At 37.4% G+C, this 20,987-nt stretch overlaps 1 protein-coding gene across 4 annotated transcripts in view; it reads left to right on the top strand.

The window, feature by feature from the left end:
* Positions 1–20,987, top strand: part of LOC122688102 (A disintegrin and metallopeptidase domain 3-like) — a 125,392-nt gene that overhangs the window by 22,603 nt on the left and 81,802 nt on the right. For all 4 annotated transcript variants that reach the window (XM_043893923.1, XM_043893921.1, XM_043893920.1 and 1 more), the window contains exons 5-7: positions 3,817–3,893; positions 4,358–4,535; positions 16,507–16,569. In XM_043893923.1, the coding sequence (XP_043749858.1) occupies positions 3,817–3,893; positions 4,358–4,535; positions 16,507–16,569 (318 nt within the window). The remainder of the gene's footprint in view (positions 1–3,816; positions 3,894–4,357; positions 4,536–16,506; positions 16,570–20,987) is intronic.

The following is a 20,987-nucleotide window of genomic DNA, read 5'->3' as shown; positions in this document are numbered from 1 at the left end:
TCATGAGAGATTTTAATGTGTTATTCTTTTTTTTTTAAGTGTCATTGGTTGTTTTTGTTTTAGTATAATATTGTCCACATAGCATGAGTTTGAAGTATTTGTTCTGTTTCTGTATTTTGAAGGAATGTGTAGAGATTTGATATGGTTTACTCAAGTGTTTGGCAGAATTCAACTGTGACAACATCTGGGCCTGCCTGCTGCTTTGTGATTTGGCAGGTGGTCAATTTTATTCAACTTATTTAATAGAATCAGACGTATTCAGATTGTCTATTTCCTCTTTCATGAGGTTTGAGAAATGGTGTGTTTCAAATAGTGGGACCATTTTATCCAGGATTTCAAATTGGTGGACATAGAGTTGTTTACTCATTCCTTTATTATTCTTTTACTGTACATGAGGCTATAGTTAAGATATTTCTTTTATAATACTGATATCAGTAATTAGTATCATCTCTCTTAGCATGCCTGGCAAGAGGCTTATCAATTCTAAATATTTCTTTTCTGTTGCTTACTTTGGATTTAATTTGCTTTTCTTTTTTCTAGTTTCCAAAGTGGAAACTTTAATTACTACCCCATAACTCCTGTAAGATTTGATCAGTTTTTACTGTCTTCCTTTGCTCCTTTGATCTGTTGGAGTTCAACTGAGTCTCTCTTATGTCTGATGTAATCTGCTGTTGAAGACTTCTGGTGAATTTTTTCAGTTCAGTTTCAGCCACCAGATTCCCTGGTGGCTTAGTGGTAAAGAACCTGCCTGCCAATGCAAGAGACAGGTTCAATCTATGAGCTAAGAAAATCCCCTGCAGAAGGAAATAGCAATCCACTCCAGTATTCTCATCTGGAAAGTCACACAGGCAGAAGATTCAGGTGGGCTACAGTCCTTGGGGTAGCAAAAGAGTTGGACACAACTTGGCAGCTAAACAACAGCAGCAATTATTCTACAGCTCCATGATTTCTGTTTGATACTTTTAATATTTTATCTGTTTTTTTTTTCCAAACTCTCACTTGCTTCATGCATTGTTCTCCTAACCTCAGTGAGCATCTTTATGGGAACATCTTTATTTTGAAATTTTTATTAGGTACATTAATTTTATTTCAGTAGTGTCAATTTCAGCCTGTATCTTGTTCCTTTGTTTGAAATATCATTTCTTTATTCCTCATTTTACTTAACACTCTACTTTGGTGTCTGCTCATTAGACAAAGCAGTCCCCTCACAGAGTCTTCATGAGTGGCCATGTACAGAAGGACACCCCCACAAATCAGCCCAGCCAGTGAATTGGGGGTCCTCTACCAGCTGTTTCTCTCTTCAGGAAGAAGCAGATCTCTGTGGGGTTTTTTACTCTGTCTCTGCTGGTCAGAAGGGATGATCACTGTTCTCTGTTATCCCAAGTTAGTGCCCCTGTTCTCCCTCAGACTGTACTGAGGCATCAGTGCTGCAAGATTGGAGAGATAAATGCTGGTTCTTGGGTCGATATTGGTGAAGTGGGAGCACTGCATTCAATCAGTCAACTATTGTCTCCTGCAGTGGAGGCAGAGAGGTGGGATTTTTCTTCTTCTCACTCTGTGATGAGTGTGGACAAGCAGGGAAGGGAGGCAATGGTGTCAAGTAACCCAAGCCACCATCTCCATTGTGCTTTGGGTGATTAGACTGCCCAGTTTTGTTGATACTGCTCCTTGGGTATTCTCCTCAGAAACACTGGGGCACTGCTTGCTTGAACAACACCCTCTGCTGCCCTGGGTCAATCTGGAAGCTAGATTATCTCTTATCTAATCTAAAGGTAGCACTCTGGGGCAGAGTCTCTGCTGAACAGTCATCCCAAGTCTCCCTACTGGCTTTGGTGCATCTGATGTTGCATTCACTGAAAGATCTGCACGAGCCAGTCAGTTATTTCATGGTCTCTCACAGATGGAATTGGTGCATTAATTGCTACTCACTTGGTGTATTTGATGGAGGATGGCAGATCCAGGGATTTCTAAACCACCATCTTTTGACCAGTATTAAGCCTTTATTTCTTTGAATGTTTTTTCTACTCTGCATTCTTTCTGTTTCTCCTTAATGGATTCTGACATATATCTTAAAACTTTTGGTAATGTTCCATGTGTTCTTGGAACTTTATTCATTTTCTTAGTTAATTTTCCTGTGACTTATATATTGAGTAAATTTTACTCATCTGTCTCTAGTTCATTGATTCCGTCCCTTGTCATCTGCACTCTACGTTTGTGCCTACCCAGTTTGGGTTGTTTTCTTTGTTTGTTTTTATTATTATATTATTTGTTTCTAATTTCTTACTTGTTATTTTTAATAGCTTCTATTTCATTTCTGAAATTTTCTTATTCTTTCAGTTGTTTCAGGATGATTTTAAAATGTTCATTGAATGAGTATTTTCACAGCTGCTTTAAAATCCATTGGATCATTCCAGCATGTGGCTAATCTCAATATTGCAGCATCTGGTGTCTTCTCCCATTTTGTTGTGATATTCTTGGTTCTTGATATAGTATATAGTTTTAGATTGTATCTTTGTCATTGAAATCGTCTATTGTTGAGGCAAACTCCCAGTTTAAGTTCAAATTTAGTGTGATTGCTGCTCCAGTAACCTTTTAGCTTTCTTGGGACTTTTGATATCTTGTTGTCCTTCATTCTTCCTGGCTCATCTGGAGCTCACAGGTTCTCTGCCGGGGCAGCCCATGGCAGGAAATTTTCTTTCCTGGGCCACCCTCTGTTGCTTGGTGATATTGGTTGATGAGGGAACCATATAATGAAGAACATTTCCTCTAGCTGTATGCCAGTCACTGGCTATCAATGTGCTTCTCATCTCTGCTAGCGCCCCTGAGAGAGGAAAGTTTTTAATCTAGGCCACTGTGGCTGCTTTGAGTTTGGAGTGTTGAGAATCATCTCACGAGGATCATTTTCTCTTATTGGGTGTGCAAGGCCAGGAGATGCATAAACTGAGATGCTGTCTTCTGCTGGGTAAAGTGTTGGGAGCTGGTTTGCATTCTACGTCTTTGTGAAGGCTTGTGGCATAGTTTGCTGGCACCACTGTGAGCAGAAGTGGCTGCCACTGTTGTCTGACTGTGGAGTCGTGTATGCTCTGCCTCTATCAGTTGGTTGGAGATAGGAGTTAAGCCGAGTATTGAGATGAGTGAATGCTTACTGATGGATTTGTATGTATGGACACTTATGCCACAGAAACACATTCATACATAAGAATGTGATAATAATAGTGTGTTCATAGTCCAGGATTAACTGAAGAACAAGGTTGATTCTAGATATCAGTACACTTCTTAGGGAAGAGAAGGAACTTCAGTAAAATACTATATCAGTGGAGAATGTAGGAAGAGTAATGTTTTGAAAGTCCATTGAGAAGAGACTTTCAAGTAAGGATGATCAACATGATGAGATAGTAGAAAATAGTGAAGAAAGGTCAGTTAAGATATTTTGGTCTTACTTAGAATAAAACAAATGAAATGCTCACAGTGGAAGTCTGTGATTAATGCTGGTGATTATCTTGAGGTAGCATTTTTAGGCTATATATTCAAAATGTGGACTGAGAATTATAAGATGTAGATCAGAACGTTATTTACGAAAAGTTCAGGTTTACAGCAAAAATCCTTTGGGAGAGAATAGGAGTTGTGATTATAGACAGAAGAGTGTCAAGGGGAAAAGACTGTAGAAAGCTAAAGAGGAAATGAAATGTCTGTTGAATTGTATAATGGAATGCTTAAATCTGATGTTTGATGATGTCTAGGATGAGGGTTATCAATAAAACCAAACGCTTTGTTTGCTAATCATTACTGATGTGTCTTTATATTACTCCTGTGCAGGGCTATTGCTTTTATCAAGGATATGCCACAGAGATTCCAAATTCAGTTGTGACACTTAGTACCTGCTCTGGACTCAGGTAATGACATATTCCAGAGATGTATATAGTTGATATCTAGTGTACCCTTTAACTTTTAGAAACTTCTTGAAGGGTAGATGGAAGACAAAGAAAATAGACACTTGCATTGTATTTCTTCTCATCTACTTTCTGTGCCTGCTTGTCTTATCTTTTCCGCTATACTCTTTGTGTCTCTCCCAGGCTTGCAATTATAAAATTCATTCAGAAAAAGCTGTCATCAGAATGAGACATAACCCTATTACTGATCCACTCTAGAACTGCAATGACTCTTAAATGCTATAATAGATAGAAGAAGTTAGAAAATTGGGTTTACATGTTAATGGAAGTAAGACGGGGCTATCATTAGATATTAGATGACAAAATCATTATCAGATTTCTACTTAATGTTTTCTTTTAGTATTTATTTATGTTCATTATTGAGAAATCCATATTTTAAATTTCTTTTTATGTGTTTCAATATTCAGGGGATTATTGCAGTTTGAAAATGTCAGTTATGGAATTGAACCACTGGAATCTTCAACTACATTTGAGCATGTGATTTATCTGATAAGGGATAAAAAAAGTGATTTTTCTCCCATAACAGAAAATAATTCTACCACTCAATTTGCAGATCAATCCTACAAAATTCTTGTGAAATCAAATGTAAGTAGCTCAAGTATGCAAATTATGATAAACATACTTACATTGATATCTGGTACATTTGGAAAACAAATTTAAAGTGATACTGGTTATAATAAAATCTTCTCTTATAAGGTATTTATTTTAAATATATTTTGTTTAGTCATATAATATTTAAAAATTTAATAGCTGTAAATATATAATTTAAAATTCTCACATATACCTAATTTTAAATATTTTATGCAGATATGTCTTTTAAGTACTTTTATGCAAATATGCACAATATTAAATTAAAATATTAAGTGGAAATTTGATAATGACCTTTGTCATTTAATATGTAGGAATAGTCCCATCTTGCTTGATTATCATGTAAATCCAGTTTTCTACCTGCTTCTATTATTGCATTTAGGAATCATTGCAGTTCTAGGGTAGCACAGTTCCACTGTTACTGAATTTCCATCCTAATATTATAATGGTACTCAAATTTGCTGATTGTAAGTGTCATCTGTTTTGCCATTTAGTTACTTCATTAACTTCGTGAAAATAAAAGTTAATTTTGATAGAAAATGCAAAAGTAAAAACGAGGCAAGAAATGTCTCATATCTCACCGTCTAAACATAGTGTTCTTAGAACTTTGAGGCATTGGTTCTAACTCTTTTACGGTATCTAGTTATAAAGATGATTTATAAAGGAATATTTTTTAAAAATTACCTAATCATGTATTTTTCTTTGAAATTTCGTTTGTGCTATTAAGAGGATAATATAAGTTTTCACTTATCATTAAGTTCAGTTCAGTTCAGTTTAGTCGCTCAGTCGTGTCCGACTCTTTGCAACCTCATGAGTCGCAGCACGCCAGGCCTCCCTGTCCATCACCATCTCCCGGAGTTTACTCAAACTCATGTCCATCAAGTCGGTGATACCATCCAGCCATCTCATCCTTTGTCGTCCCCTTTGCCTCCTGCCCCCAATCCCTCCCAGCATCAGAGTCTTTTCCAATGAGTCAACTCTTCACATCAGGTGGCCAAATTATTGGAGTTTCAGCTTCAGCATCAGTCCTTCCAATGAACACCCAGGACTGATCTCCTTTAGGACGGACTGGTTGGATCTCCTTGCAGTCCAAGGGACTCTCAAGAGTCTTCTCCAACACCACAGTTCAAAAGCATCAATTTTTCAGCTTTCTTCACAGTCCAACTCTCACATCCATGCATGACCACTGGAAAAACCATAGCCTTGACTAGACGGACCTTTGCTGGTAAAGTAATGTCTCTGCTTTTTAATAGGCTATCTAGGTTGATCAGAACTTTCCTTCCAAGGAGTAAACATCTTTGTTACATTGCATTTATTATTATTTTAAATTAATGTTAGTTAATATTATTAAAAATTTAAATGTAAGCAAAAGGATAATAAGAATTGACCATAATACTATTCTCTAGGCAAAAGGCTATTGTGAAATCCAGGACAATCATTTTGATATATTGTTTTTCATATACAATTATATTATATATAAATATATAAATTTAAAACTTATGCTGTATAACATTATGTTATATTTTGCATATTTATATTTTTAACTTCAATCAAGAAATACTGCATGAATATACCAGATTTTTGAATATTCACACTTTTCTTAAAAATGCTTTTATCTAGAAATAGGCATATTTCCAAAATTTTTAGATATATATATTCTTTCTCCTTAAAAATGCTTGCACAACTTTACATCTTGCCATCAGTAGTTAATAAAATGAAACTCTGTCCACATATTCATTTCAAAACTGGATATGCTGTTTAGAGAAGCAAAACAAAATTGTAATATGAAATGTGAATTTAATTTTTGATGATCTCCATCTCATTGTTGATTTTCTTTATTTTGTCAAAAATATTGGTATAATGCAGATTTTTAAAATTACCCTTTCAGAATGTCATAAAAATGATAAAATATAGTTTTATATAGAAATGAAAATTTCCTTTTTAATAGAACTGAGATGTGACTCCCAACCCTATGCCATCCGCCTGTTGCAGTACAACACTGACACAATTGAAGACCATTTTCAAAACTGAAACAGAGCATTGTCACATAAAATAACTTTAAAGGTTTCCATGAACCCTCTTCTATGGCAGTGGGAAAACCCAAATGGATTGACATGTTATGGCAAAAACAAATAGCCCTGCACTTGAAACCCCCAACTTGACTTGAAGAGTCAGCGATAAGGGAGGGGTTGACAGAGACAAAGGTAACATACAGTTCAGACTGCCATAGCCTGAAGTTCTAGTCAGTTAGACTGTAGCCACAAGTATTTGGCTGAGTAATAAGGCAATGGCACCCTACTCCAGTACTCGTCCTGGAAAATCCCATGGATGGAGGAGCCTGGTAGGCTGCAGTCCATGGGGTCGCTCCAAGTGGGGCACGACTGAGCGACTTCACTTTCTCTTTTCACCTTCATGCATTGGAGAAGGAAATGGCAACTCACTCCAGTATTCTTGCCTGGAGAATCCCAGGGACGGGGGAGCCTGCTGGGCTGCTGTCTATAGGGTCGCATAGAGTTGGACATGGCTGAAGCGTCTTAGCAGCAGCAGCATATCATCTTTTTATATTTAAATCTTCTCATCTGTAAAAATCCAGTAATAATAATAATATCCAATTCACATAGGTACTTTAAAATTTCAATAAATTTGTAATTGGAAATTACTTAGCATAGTATGTGGGAAATGTAAGTGATCAGTGAATATCAATAAATATTGCTCCTACTACTACTATTAGTACTTCCTATTAATAGTTTCTCATGTACTGAAGCAAGGTAATTGGACTAATTATGGAAAATTTGGATACAAAATAAAATGCAATATGAAATAAAAGACACTAAAATTTCAGAACTAAGAAGAAAGCAGGGATATCACTGCTGTTACTGATTGATGGCCCAAGATCGGGGACCCTTGCACAAGGGAACTACTGAAATGTCTTTTTAACTGTGAGTCCAAATACCTAAGGAAATGATATTAAGGGTGGGTCTAGGAAGAGAAGTGGTTGAAAATAAGTTTAAAAATACGTATAAAACCTAATTTCCTCTCCTAAACAATTGTTTCTGCTGTGAACTCACAGATAGTCTAAGACTCTTTTTGTGGGTGGAATGTGTGAAGTGGGGTCACCAGGCATAGATGTCTTTGTAAATCATAATACAAGGTGGTTATGATACCAAAATTAGTGTGAATATATTAAACTTGACACACTACAGGGTGGGAAATCGGTTTAAATATTCTAAGATGTTCATTAGAATCCAGGAGGGAATTGAACCACTCCAAAGAATCAAAACTAAGCATGCTGACAGCAAGGTTTTCCCATTAAACATTCCAGAGAATTTACACTCTCTGAAGACAGCAGGTCATAAGCTCCATATGTGGTCGTAGATATTGCAATATGTGGTCAATGCCTAATATGAAGAAGCACTAGACATAGGATGAAACAATTTAATCTGGTAGATATTGTCATGGAAAAATTCAAAGTGTTTAATCTTGAGGCACTAAGGAGTGGAGAGAGAGAGAGTGAAGAAAGCAACATGACAATATACTCAGAGAGGTGTGCTATGCTTAGTCTCTCAGTCATGTCCGACTCTTTGTGACCCCATGGACTGCAGCCCATCAGACTCCTCTGTCCATGGGATTCTCCAGGCAACAACGCTGTAATGGGTTGCCATAGCCTCCTCCAGGGGATTTTTCCAACCCAGGGCTCGAACCCAGGTCTCCCACATTGCAGGCAGATTGTTTACTGACTAAGCCCCTAGGGAAGCCCATACTCAGAAAGGTTGGAGAAAATATTTCCTCCACAAATTAAGGACAGAGCACTGTTTAAAAAATAAAATTCAGCAGATAACAGTACTTGGGAATTAAAAGCATGCTAAGGTAAGGTAAGGTGAAGTCGTTCAATCGTGTCTGACTCTTTGCGACCCCATGGACTGTAGCCTACCAGGCTCTTCCATCCATGGGATTTTCCAGGCAAGAGTACTGGAGTGGGTTGCCGTTTCCTACTCCAGAGGATCTTTCTGACTCCAGAATCGAACCCAGGTCTCCCGCATTATAGGCAGACGCTTTACCATCTGAGCCACCATGTGTAAAAACTCGAAAGTTCATCACTTAAAATTCCAGAAATCACACACAACTAAAGTATAAACAAAAGTGACAAGGGAATTTGAGAGATAAGATATTCAATTAAAATAACAATACAGGTGATGTAGTATGAGTTCCAATACAAATGAAATTGAGAATCAAAATGATTTAAGCAGGGGTTCTAAATCAATATTTTTAAAAATCTGATTTCTTATGTATAAACACAATGTAGAATGGCATGAAACTACTTAGCACCAATATTGAAGATTGAAAGGCAACACAAAAATTACTTAAAATAAGGCAAGGTAATCTTTAGCCTATAATTACTTACCCAGTCAGAACTATATAATTGATATATTTAATTAAAACCATTTCTTTCCTCCCTATTGTGAATACCCCTCCTAATGTGTAAAACAGACCACACTTAGAATAACAGAGAGAGACCCTAATCTCACCAGGAATGAGAAGATTAGCAGGCTACAACACAACCAAATTTCTAAGGAGTAGTTGCCAAATACACTGAATTTTCTGTCAAATCAAGAGATGGAACAACTTTGTAAGCTGTTATCCTCAAACTGTATTCTTCATGAGTAAACACTATTAGGTCAAATACCACGAGATTTTGAAGTGACAAATTCCTGACTGTCAGTGGTTTAACATGATGTGTGGGCTTTGCTCATGCAAAGACCAAGGTAGATGAAAATGCTAGCTGTTTCCTTTTCCAGCTTCAATTCGGGGCCTCAAAGTGTCCCCAATAGTATTTGAATTCAGATAGGAGCAGAAGGAGAAGAGTGTCTGAATCCCCATCTTGATAAACCTGAGCTGAACAGGTATCTCTCGTGGACTTCTTCCCTCTCAGAGAAGGAGCAATATCATTCTTGAAAAATTGGTCATTTTTTATGAACCAAATATAGTGTAAGTCACTTATCCCTAACATTTGTTCAACAAAAGTTTGACATGAAAGAAATGAATGTATTCTGAAAGAAGAATACAAAGGGAATAAACAGGGGACATAAAAACCAATATAAATATAAAATATAACACAAATTACATGATCCAAAATGAGTTAAAAACAATATTGATATTGTTATATATCTATGTACTAGGTATCACCAATTGTTGTAAGACCTTGACAGTATACCCTGTCTTTCCAATTCTTTCTACAATCCTGAGAGTGAGAACATTTATCCCTCTCTTCAGAAGGAAGCAGAGACCTGGAGAGTTCAAATTATTATTCTAAGTCACAGCATTAAAATTCTAATCTAAATAATACAACCCCAGAGATCCATTCTTTGGTACTCACAAGTCTACCCTTTCCCAGTCTGTTTAAAGATTCTGGAAGTGCTCAAGAAATAGACAAATAAGAAAGACAAAGCCATTTTGAAAATGAAAGACATTGACAATAGAACTGGTGAATAACAGAACAGACATTATCATAAAACCCCAAGGTAACGTTATATTCAAAGCTGAGCACGGAAGGAATGATGCTTTTGAACTGTGGTGTTGGAGAAGACTCTTGAGAGTCCCTTGGACTGCAAGGAGATCCAACCAGTCCATCCTAAAAGAAATCAGTCCTGAATATTCATTGGAAGGGCTGATGCTGAAGTTGAAACTCCAGTACTTTGGTCATCTGATGCGAAGAACTGACTCATTGGAAAAGACCCTGATGCTTGGAAAGATTCAAGGCAGGAGGAGGTTGGATGGCATCACTGACTCAATGGATATGAGTTTGAGCAAGCTTCTGGAATTGGTGATGGACAGGGAAGCCTGGTATGCTGCAGTCCATGAGGTTGCAAAGAGTCAGACATGACTGGGCAACTGAACTGAACTGAAGGAAATAGAGAATGCAATGACCTAAAAATGTTGGAAAGTGAAAGTTGCTCAGTTGTGTCCAATTCTTTTGGACCCCATAGACTGTGGAATTCTCCAGGCCTGGATACTGGAGTGGGTAGCCTTTTCCTTCTCCAGAGTATCTTTCCAACCCAGGGATCGAACCCAGGTCTCTCGTATTACAGGCAAATTCTTTACCAGCTGAACCATAAGGGAATCCCAAGAATACTGGAGTGGGTAGCCTATCCCTTCTCCAGCAGATCTTCCAGACCTGGGAATCAAACTGGGGTCTCCTGCATTGCAGGTGGATTCTTTACCAACTGAGCTATCAGGGAAGCTCATAAAAATGATGGGAGAGAAAAAAAAAAATGATGGGAAAAAAAGGGAAAACTGTGTGATGGTTAATTTTATGTATCAACTTCCCTGGGCCATAGTCCCCAGATGGTTAGTCAGATTTTCTGGGTGTTTCTTTGAAGGTGTTTTTGAAAAAGATAAACAACTAAGTCAGTGGAGTTTGTGTAAAGCAGATGGTCTTCCATTATGTGCATAGACCTCATCTGATAGTGACGTCATCAATCTAAGAAAGGAATGGAACTTCCTCTGTGTAAGACAGGACTCTCTGGGCCACAGGCTTCCAACAGGCACTGTAGCATCAACTCTTCTCAGGTCTAAAGCCTACTGAAGGTTTTGGACTTTCCAGCCTCCATAACCATGTGAGGCAATTTCTTGTAATAAATCTCATTTTAATAAGTATATTAAATGTGCAAATATACACACACATTGTGTTAGTTCTGTTTCTCTAGGGAACTCTAACAGAGTGTAAAAGATTACTAATGGAAATTCAAGATAACCGATATTGTCATTCATGAATAAAATCACAGTCAATGTAATCCAACTTATGAGAGAAGAAAGCTGTGTTGAATAAAGAATTCCTGAATTTGAAAATTTTCAGATTTCAAGAAATCTTTATGAAAGTTGGTGACACCAAGATATAATATATTTTGAACTTTATCAATAAAGGATGAATAATGCTATAGGCATCTTAGCCTCAAAGAAAGTCACTTATAAAAGTATAAAAAGGCAGTCAGACTGGCATTAGCATTTGCCAAAATGAACTGCTTATAAGATAGTCAAGAGTATCTATCTAGTGAGAGAGAAAATAGCTTCTCTAGGAGGTAAACAGTATCCAGCTTTTGTTATCCAGTCAAGTTGCCATTATACTATAAAAACAGTTTTGCTTGTTCAAAAGACCATAGTATCTATGGGACTTTGAGACAACATCACTTAAATCAGTACAGCAAAACAGCAATCAACTCAATTAAAATGATACAGCTAGAAAACCACAGAATCATAGCAATACTTTTAGAAACATCATTTGCCAACATTCAGTACAACACACTCATGGTAAATAAGAGGAATTGAAAATGTCCTGGATAACAAAGAGCATCTAAAGTTAACATAAAGAATGTAAATGACTGAATGCTTTACTCCTGTTACTTACTGTAAGCTTGTTTCCCCCCACAATTCGTATTTTGAAACCTTTCAGTAGGATGGTATTAGGAACTCAGACATAAGTGTTAGATTATGTATGAGCGTAGAGTCCTCATGATGGGATTAATTTGAACCAGAGATCAAATTGCCAGCATTCACTGGATCATAGACAATGCAGGGAGTTCCAGAAACTTTGTGACCCCATGGACTGCAGCATACCAGGCTTCCCGGTCCATCACCAACTCCTGGAACTTACTCAAACTCATGCCCATCGAGTCGCTGATGCCATCCAACCATCTCATCCTCTGCCTTCCACTTCTCCTCCCGCCTTCAATCTTTCCCAGCATCAGGGTCTTTTCCAATGAGTCCGTTCTTCACATCAGATGGCCAAAGTATTGGAGTTTCAGCTTCAGCATTAGTCCTTCCAATGACTATTCAGGACAAACTGTGGAAAGCTCTTAAACAGATGGGAATACTAGACCATCTTACCTCTCTCATGAGAAACCTTATGAGGGTCCAGAGGCAACAGTTAGAACCCTGAATGGAACTGATTGGTTCAAGATGGAGAAAGGAGTATCACGACACTGTCTGCTGTCACCCTGTTTGTTTAACCTATACACTTAGCACATCATGAGAAATGCCAGGCTGAATGAGTTACAAGCTGGAATCAAGATAGGTGGGAGAAACATCAACAACCTCAGATATATGGATGATACCACTCTAATGGCTGAAAGTGAAGAGGAACTAAGGAACTAAAGAGCCTCATGATGAGGGTGAAGGAGGACAGTGAAAGGGCCAGCTTAAAATTAAATATTAAAAAAACTAAGATCATGGCATCTGGCCCCATGACTTCATGGCAAATAGAGGGGTAAAAGATGGAAGTAGTGACAGATTTCTTCTTGGGCTCTAAGATCACTGCAGATGATGACTGCAGCCATGAAATTAGAAGACATTTCCTTCTTGGCAGGAAGGCTATGACAAACCTAGACAGTATGTTGAAAAGCAGAGACATTACTCTGCTGACAAGGGTCTGTATAAGTCAAGGCTATGGTCTTCCCAGTGGTCATCTGCAGCTGTGAGAGCTGGGCAACAAAGAAGGCAGTATGCTGAAGAATTGATGCCTTCGAACTGTGGTGCTGGAGAAGACTCCTGTGAGTCCCTTGGACAGCAAGGAGATCAAACCAGTCAATCTTAAGGGAAATAAACCCTGAATATTCATTGAAAGGACGGATGCTGAAGCTGAAGCTCCAGTATCTTGGTCATCTCATCGAACAGCCAACTCATTGGAGAAGTCCCTGATGCTGGGAAAAATTGAGGGCAGAAGGAGTAGGGGTCATCAGAGGATGAGATGGCTGGATGGCATCACTGATCCAATGGAAATGAACTTGGACAAATTTCAGGAGATGGTGAGGTACCAAGAGGCCTTGCTTGCTGCAGTCTATGGGGTTGCAAAGAGTTGGACTTGACTGGGTGACTGAACAATAACAGGTATAAAGGTAGGGCCCTCGTGATAGGATTAATTCTCTCATATAAAAGGGAAGAGGCTCTGCTCTCCTGTCACATGAGCATACAAGATATGCAAACTAGGAAGAGTGAACTCACCAGCCATCACATCTGCTGGTGCCTGAATCTTGAACTTTCCAGCCTCTAGAATGTCAGAAATACTGTTTGTGGTTTAAGCATCTAGTCTATGGTGTATTTTTTAGTGCCCAAACTGGTGAAAATGACCCCTGAGATTCAGAATAATGCAAGGTTGTTTGTCTTCATTGTACTTCCACTCAACATTTTACTGAATTCTTAGTTTTTGCAATAGGAAAAAGACTAATAATAAAGACTATACATTTTGAAAGGAAAACAATCACCCTAGTTCTTCAGTGAGATAACTCTGCACATAAGAGCTAAAGAATCTCCATCAAAGCAATCAAGACTAATTAAGAGACTCTAGCAAAGTTACAGGGAAAAAAGTCAAGAAATTCATTTTCCCCAAATTGATGTGTAGAGTCAATATAATTCCAGTCAAAATTCCCGAAAAACATTTTTGTAGAAATAGATTCTCAAATTGATTATGGAGATGCAAATATCCTTATGAAGTCAAACATTTGTTTGAAAAAAAAACCTAGGTGAAGGACTTGTGTTGTTTCTTCTTCAGGGATCAGATAATATTTTGGGCTTGTGAGGCATATGATCTGTTGCAGCTACTTCACTCAGTCCTTGTAGCTTGAAATCAGCATAGGTAAACTATAAACAAACACGTATGGCTGTGTTCCAAGAAAATATTTTTTGCAACCAGGAGAGTATACTTCATGGCAAATAGATGGGGAAACAATGGAAACAGTGGCTGACTTTATTTTTTTTGGGGGGGGCGGAGGCTCCAAAATCACTGCAGATGGTGATTGCAGCCATGAAATTAAAAGACACTTACTCCTTGGAAGGAAAGTTATGACCAACATAGACAGCATATTAAAAAGCAGAGACATTACTTTGCCAACAAAGGTCCGTCTAGTCAAGGCTATGGTTTTTCCAGTGGTCATGTATGGATGTGAGAGTTGGACTATAAAGAAAGCTGAGCACCAAAGAATGGATGCTTTTGAATTGTGGTGTTGGAGAAGACTCTTGAGAGTCGCCTGGACTGCAAGGAGATCCAACAGTCCATCCTAAAGGAGATCAGTCCTGGGTGTTCATTGGAAGGACTGATGTTGAAGCTGAAACTCCAATAGTTTGGCCACCTGATGCAAAGAGCTGACTCACTGAAAAAGACCCTGATGCTGGGAAAGATTGAGGGCAGGAGAAGGCGACGACAGAGGATGAGATGGTTGGATGGCATCACCGACTCAATGGACATGAGTTTGGGTAAACTCCAGGAGTTGGTGATGAACAGGGAGGCCTGGCGTGCTGCAGTTCATGGAGTCACAAAGAGTCGGACACGACTGAGCGACTGAACTGAACTGAGGCTGGTATACCATAGGCTATAGTTTGCTGGCCTCTGCTCTGGAGATACATATTTTGGAATTGGTTTATGTGTGGAACAGTGGGATACAATAGAGGAGAAGTATAGCCATGTGCTCTTGCCCAAATGATTATACGCAAAGGTGCCAAGGTCTTTGGAAAGTAAAAAAAATGACGTATTCATCAAATTATGCAAGAAGATTGGATTTCCACATGGAAATCCTTATTCTAAACAATTGAATTAGAGGGTAAACTTAAGTGTCAAACAAAACATAAAATTTATAGTAGGGGACTTAGTAGAAACCAAATTAATGAGCCGTAAGACTGTGAAAAGATGTTCAACATCATTAATCATACAGGAACCGCAAATGAAAATCTCAATGAGTTCTCAGCACATACTGGCAGGAATGGATGCAATGCAAAATATTGCCAATGCCAAATAGAGGCAAGAGTATGGAGCAGTTGACACTAGTTCCTGGCCAAAAATGCAGAATGATCAAATTATTGAGTTGGCCAAAAGATTCATTCAGATTTTTCTATTTGATGTAATGAAAAGCCCTGAACAAACATTTTAGCCAACCTAATAACTTTAGAAAACAGTCAAATTTTTGTATTTCTATATACATATACAGGTATGTGAATCAGATATTCCAGTTCTAAGCATTGAACCAAGAAAAATGAAAGACTATAACTATCCAAAGACCTGTACATGGATATTCACATCTCATTATTTACAATAGCTAAGATGTTTGAATAATCCAAATGGTCATCAACAGTTAAATGTATTAACAAATTGTTTTATGTTTCTAAAATTTCACACTTGGTGACAATATAAACAAATGAATTACCAATAATCACAGCAAACAGACAAGTGCTGAGTTAAAGAAACCAGATATAGAAGAAGACATATCATATGATTTCACTTATATAAAGTTATAGGATACATTATTGTAACCTATGGTGAGAGAAAGCAGATCACTGGTTGCCTCGAGCCTTATAAGCTATTAACTTTATAGGGTAATGGAAACAATTTTTATTTTACGGATAGTAATGGATTCATGGCTGTATACATTGCTACCAGTTCATGCAACTGTGTTCTTAAAATACATGCATTTTATTGAGAGTAGGCCATGGTAAATAATTGCAAGTACAAAAATGATGATAAAATGGACCAACATTTGGGGGAAAGTTGATGGGAATTTGTTTAGCTTGAAGATTAAATCAAGGAACTAGAAGAAGTTTTTCAGGGGAAAGAAGCAAGAATCTTCCCTCATTTTTGTAACTTTTTTTGAGGATTCTAATTATCAAGAATATAAGGCAAAAGCTTCTGATTTGTTCTGAAAATGTTTATGCAAAATCTCCCAGATTATTTACTCAGTGGGCATTGATCCTCTTGTAATTGATTTCTTGTAATTATATCTTTACATGTTTGTATCTATAGCTATAATCTATCTATCTATCTATCTATACCTGTGTGAGTGTGAGTGTATATATATATATATATATATATATATATATGTATACATATATTTATATGTATACATATATATAATTATATAATGTACATGATAATTACAAGCAAGATAAAAATTTTTTAATGTTTTATTCAATTCATGTTCTCTGTTTGCAGAAAGATTCAGGTGTGATGTTGAAAAGAGTTCTGAAAATATGTGTCATTATGGATAAAGCTTTGGTAAGCATTATTGATACATTTTCCTTATACTCTTTTATTTAAATTGAAAAGGAATATAAAGATAATCTTTGCAATGCAGAAACACATTACTCTGTTCAAAATATATGTATCATTGAGACAGGACATAAAGACACATTATCAGTTGGTTTTCCAATGGCATAAGGGGATCAATAACAATATTTATTAGAACTAACATAAAATTTTGTATGTAAGGGGAGATCTAGTAAACTATTGGATTATAACTAGTTGCATATATTTCTGTGTTCACCCCCAAATTGGGGTGAAACTCTTCCTTAAGTCAATTTTCATTTTTTTTTTTTAATTTTTATTTATTTTTTTTTCCCAGTGTGTTTTGTCATACATTGATATGAATCAGCCATGGATTTACATGTATTCCCAATCCCTATCCCCCCTCCCACCTCGCTCTCCACCCGATTCCTCTGGGTCTTCCCAGTGCACCAGGCCGGAGCACTTGTCTCATGCATCCCACCTGGGCTGGTGATCTGTTTCACCATAGATAGTATACATGCTGTTCTTTTGAAATATCCCACCCTCACATTCTCCCACAAAGTTCAAAAGTCTGTTCTGTATTTCTGTGTCTCTTTTTCTGTTTTGCATATAGGGTTATCGTTACCATCTTTCTAAATTCCATATATATGTGTTAGTATGCTGTAATGTTCTTTATCTTTCTGGCTTACTTCACTCTGTATAATGGGCTCCAGCTTCATCCATCTCATTAGGACTGGTTCAAATGAATTCTTTTTAATGGCTGAGTAATATTCCATGGTGTATATGTACCACAGCTTCCTTATCCATTCATCTGCTGATGGGCATCTAGGTTGCTTCCATGTCCTGGCTATTATAAACAGTGCTGCGATGAACATTGGGGTGCACGTGTCTCTTTCAGATCTGGTTTCCTCAGTGTGTATGCCCAGAAGTGGGATTGCTGGGTCATATGGCAGTTCTATTTCCAGTTTTTTAAGAAATCTCCACACTGTTTTCCATAGCGGCTGTACTAGTTTGCATTCCCACCAACAGTGTAAGAGGGTTCCCTTTTCTCCACACCCTCTCCAGCATTTATTGCTTGTAGACTTTTGGATAGCAGCCATCCTGACTGGCGTGTAATGGTACCTCATTGTGGTTTTGATTTGCATTTCTCTAATAATGAGTGATGTTGAGCATCTTTTCATGTGTTTGTTAGCCATCTGTTATGTCTTCTTTGGAGAAATGTCTGTTTAGTTCTTTGGCCCATTTTTTGATTGGGTCATTTATTTTTCTGGAATTGAGCTGCAGGAGTTGCTTGTATATTTTTGAGATTAATCCTTTGTCTGTTTCTTCATTTGCTATTATTTTCTCCCAATCTGAGGGCTGTCTTTTCACCTTACTTATAGTTTCCTTTGTAGTGCAAAAGCTTTTAAGTTTCATTAGGTCCCATTTGTTTAGTTTTGCTTTTATTTCCAATATTCTGGGAGGTGGGTCATAGAGGATCTTGCTGTGATTCATGTCGGAGAGTGTTTTGCCTATGTTCTCCTCTAGGAGTTTTATAGTTTCTGGTCTTACATCTAGATCTTTAATCCATTTTGAGTTTATTTTTGTGTATGGTGTTAGAAAGTGTTCTAGTTTCATTCTTTTACAAGTGGTTGACCAGTTTTCCCAGCACCACTTGTTAAAGAGGTTGTCTTTTTTCCATTGTATATCCTTGCCTCCTTTGTCAAAGATAAGGTGTCCATAGGTTCGTGGATTTATCTCTGGGCTTTCTATTCTGTTCCATTGATCTATATTTCTATCTTTGTGCCAGTACCATACTGTCTTGATGACTGTGGCTTTGTAGTAGAGTCTGAAGTCAGGCAGGTTGATTCCTCCAGTTCCATTCTTCTTTCTCAAGATTATTTTGGCTATTCGAGGTTTTTTGTATTTCCATACAAATTGTGAAATTCTTTGGTCTAGTTCTGTGAAAAATACCGTTGGTAGCTTGATAGGGATTGCATTGAATCTATAGACTGCTTTGGGTAGAATAGCCATTTTGACAATATTGATTCTTCCAATCCATGAACACGGTATGTTTCTCCATCTGTTTGTGTCCTCTTTGATTTCTTTCATCAGTGTTTTATAGTTTTCTATGTATAGGTCCTTTGTTTCTTTAGGTAGATATACTCCTAAGTATTTTATTCTTTTTGTTGCAATGGTGAATGGTATTGTTTCCTTAATTTCTCTTTCTGTTTTTTCATTGTTAGTATATAGGAATGCAAGGGATTCCTGTGTGTTAATTTTATATCCTGCAACTTTACTATATTCGTTGATTAGCTCTAGTAATTTTCTGGTAGAGTCTTTAGGGTTTTCTATATAGAGGATCATGTCATCTGCAAACAGTGAGAGTTTTACTTCTTCTTTTCCTATCTGGATTCCTTTTACTTCTTTTTCTGCTCTGATTGCTGTGGCCAGAACTTCCAACACTATGTTGAATAGTAGTGGTGAGAGTGGGCACCCTTGTCTTGTTCCTGATTTCAGGGGAAATGCCTTCAATTTTTCACCATTGAGGGTGATGCTTGCTGTGGGTTTGTTAAAGTGGTTTATTTATTACTAAATTGAAGAAGATCCTTTTAATAAACATTATCTTTTATAAGAATATTTTGTACTGTGTAAATGCTTGGGTTTTCTTGTGGAAATAATCATTTTTTAGATGGCTATGGTAGTTTTGTTCATATTTATAAAATTGGAAAGAACATAGATTTTCTTTAGGAAGTCAGTGGAAAAGTTGTGGTACATCAGACAGTGGGATATTATTTAATGCTAAAAATTTAGCTGCTAATTAACTATGAAAAACATACTGTTGGTAAGAGGGATGATACGATTTGATGGCAAACATTCTGTAGAGCACAATGGGTAAAATACCTAATAAATTGGAAAGGGAGAAGAATAATACATAGGAACACATTTGATTTTGGAACGTTTCATTAATACAATTCGTTTTAGCAAACACAGACAATAAGTTAAAAAAAAACCTGTTTCGTCCATTATTACTAGTAATTTTGTATGTCAGTAAGTGTCATGATGTTATAGAATTTTTGCATAAAATGAAATTTTCAAATCTTTGAATAATTTTTATAAAAGCAATAATAGAAAATTATGACATCAGCTCCTGGGATCCTTGGGCCCTACAACCAGGCTCCAGGCCCCAGCTCTGCCTATCATTAGGTAGGCACTAGCCCTAGGACCAGGCTTCACCCAGCAGTGGAAGTGCTATGGCCTTGGAATGTTCTGCACTTTACTCCATATAGCCCTGAACCAGCACTATCCCAGAACCCCCTGGAGTTTCACAGCCAGCTGCCTTATGACCTGGTCCTGCCAACCAGCACCTGGCAGCCAATGCATGAGGCAGAACTGCCAACCAACTGGACCAGGGGCCAAACAAGACTAACAGACCTCTCACCTAGTCAGCCTTCAACAACAGAAAGACCCACACAGTCACACAGGGGAAGCCACTAGAGTATACACCAAAGGTGATGAAAGTTGAGTCGGCTGCTGAAACACATAGTGCCTGCAAAAGGCCACTTCCCCAGCATTAAGAAGCACAACCAATCTACCAGGTACATACAAAACAAATACTTAGACAAATACTTAGACAGGCGTGTTCCAGATGAAGCAACAAGAGAAAAGCCCAAAAGAAGGTATAAGTGAAATGGAGATAAGCAATCTAGTCAAGAAAGAGGTTAGGGTAGTGCTTGTAAAGACCATCAAAAATCTCAGAAGAAGGATGCATACACAGAGCAAGAAAATATTAATATGAAGAAGAGCCAAACATAGATGAAGAATACAACACTGAAATGAAAAATACACATGAAGCTACCAATAGTAGACTAAACGATACAGAAGAATGGATCAGTGAGCTGGAAGACAGTGTAATGGAAATTACTGATGTTGAACAGAAAAAAGAAAGAATGACGAGAAATGAGAACCTTGAAAGAGAACTCTGGGACAACATTAAGCACATTTATATGTACATTATAGAACCCCCAGAAGGAAAAGAGAGAGAGAGATAGCAATTAAATTGGCAAAAGTGAAAGATGAAAAGAGGACACTGAAAGCAGGAAAAGAAAAAGGACAAAAAACATACAAAAAGAATGTCCATAGAGCTATCAGCTGACTTTTCAGCAGAAACTGCAGTCCAGAAGGGAGTGGCACAATGTATGTAACATGTTGAAAGTGAAAAATGTACAACCAGGAATACTCTGTCCAGCAAGGCTCTTCAAATTTGATTTAGAGATCAAAATCTTTATAGACAAGTTAAATTTAAAAGAGCTCAGGCACTAGCATTACAAGAAATGGTAAAGCAGTTTTACTAAGGGGAAAGAAAAGTCCAAAACTGGAAATACAAAAATTATGAAAGGAAAAGCTTATTAGTGGAAGCAAACATAAGG

Source organism: Cervus elaphus, chromosome 32 (genome assembly GCF_910594005.1).
Source record: "Cervus elaphus chromosome 32, mCerEla1.1, whole genome shotgun sequence".
In the NCBI taxonomy this organism is placed as follows: Eukaryota; Metazoa; Chordata; class Mammalia; order Artiodactyla; family Cervidae; genus Cervus; species Cervus elaphus.
Note: the sequence above shows the minus strand (reverse complement) of the source record. Positions and strands in the feature narration are given on the sequence as shown.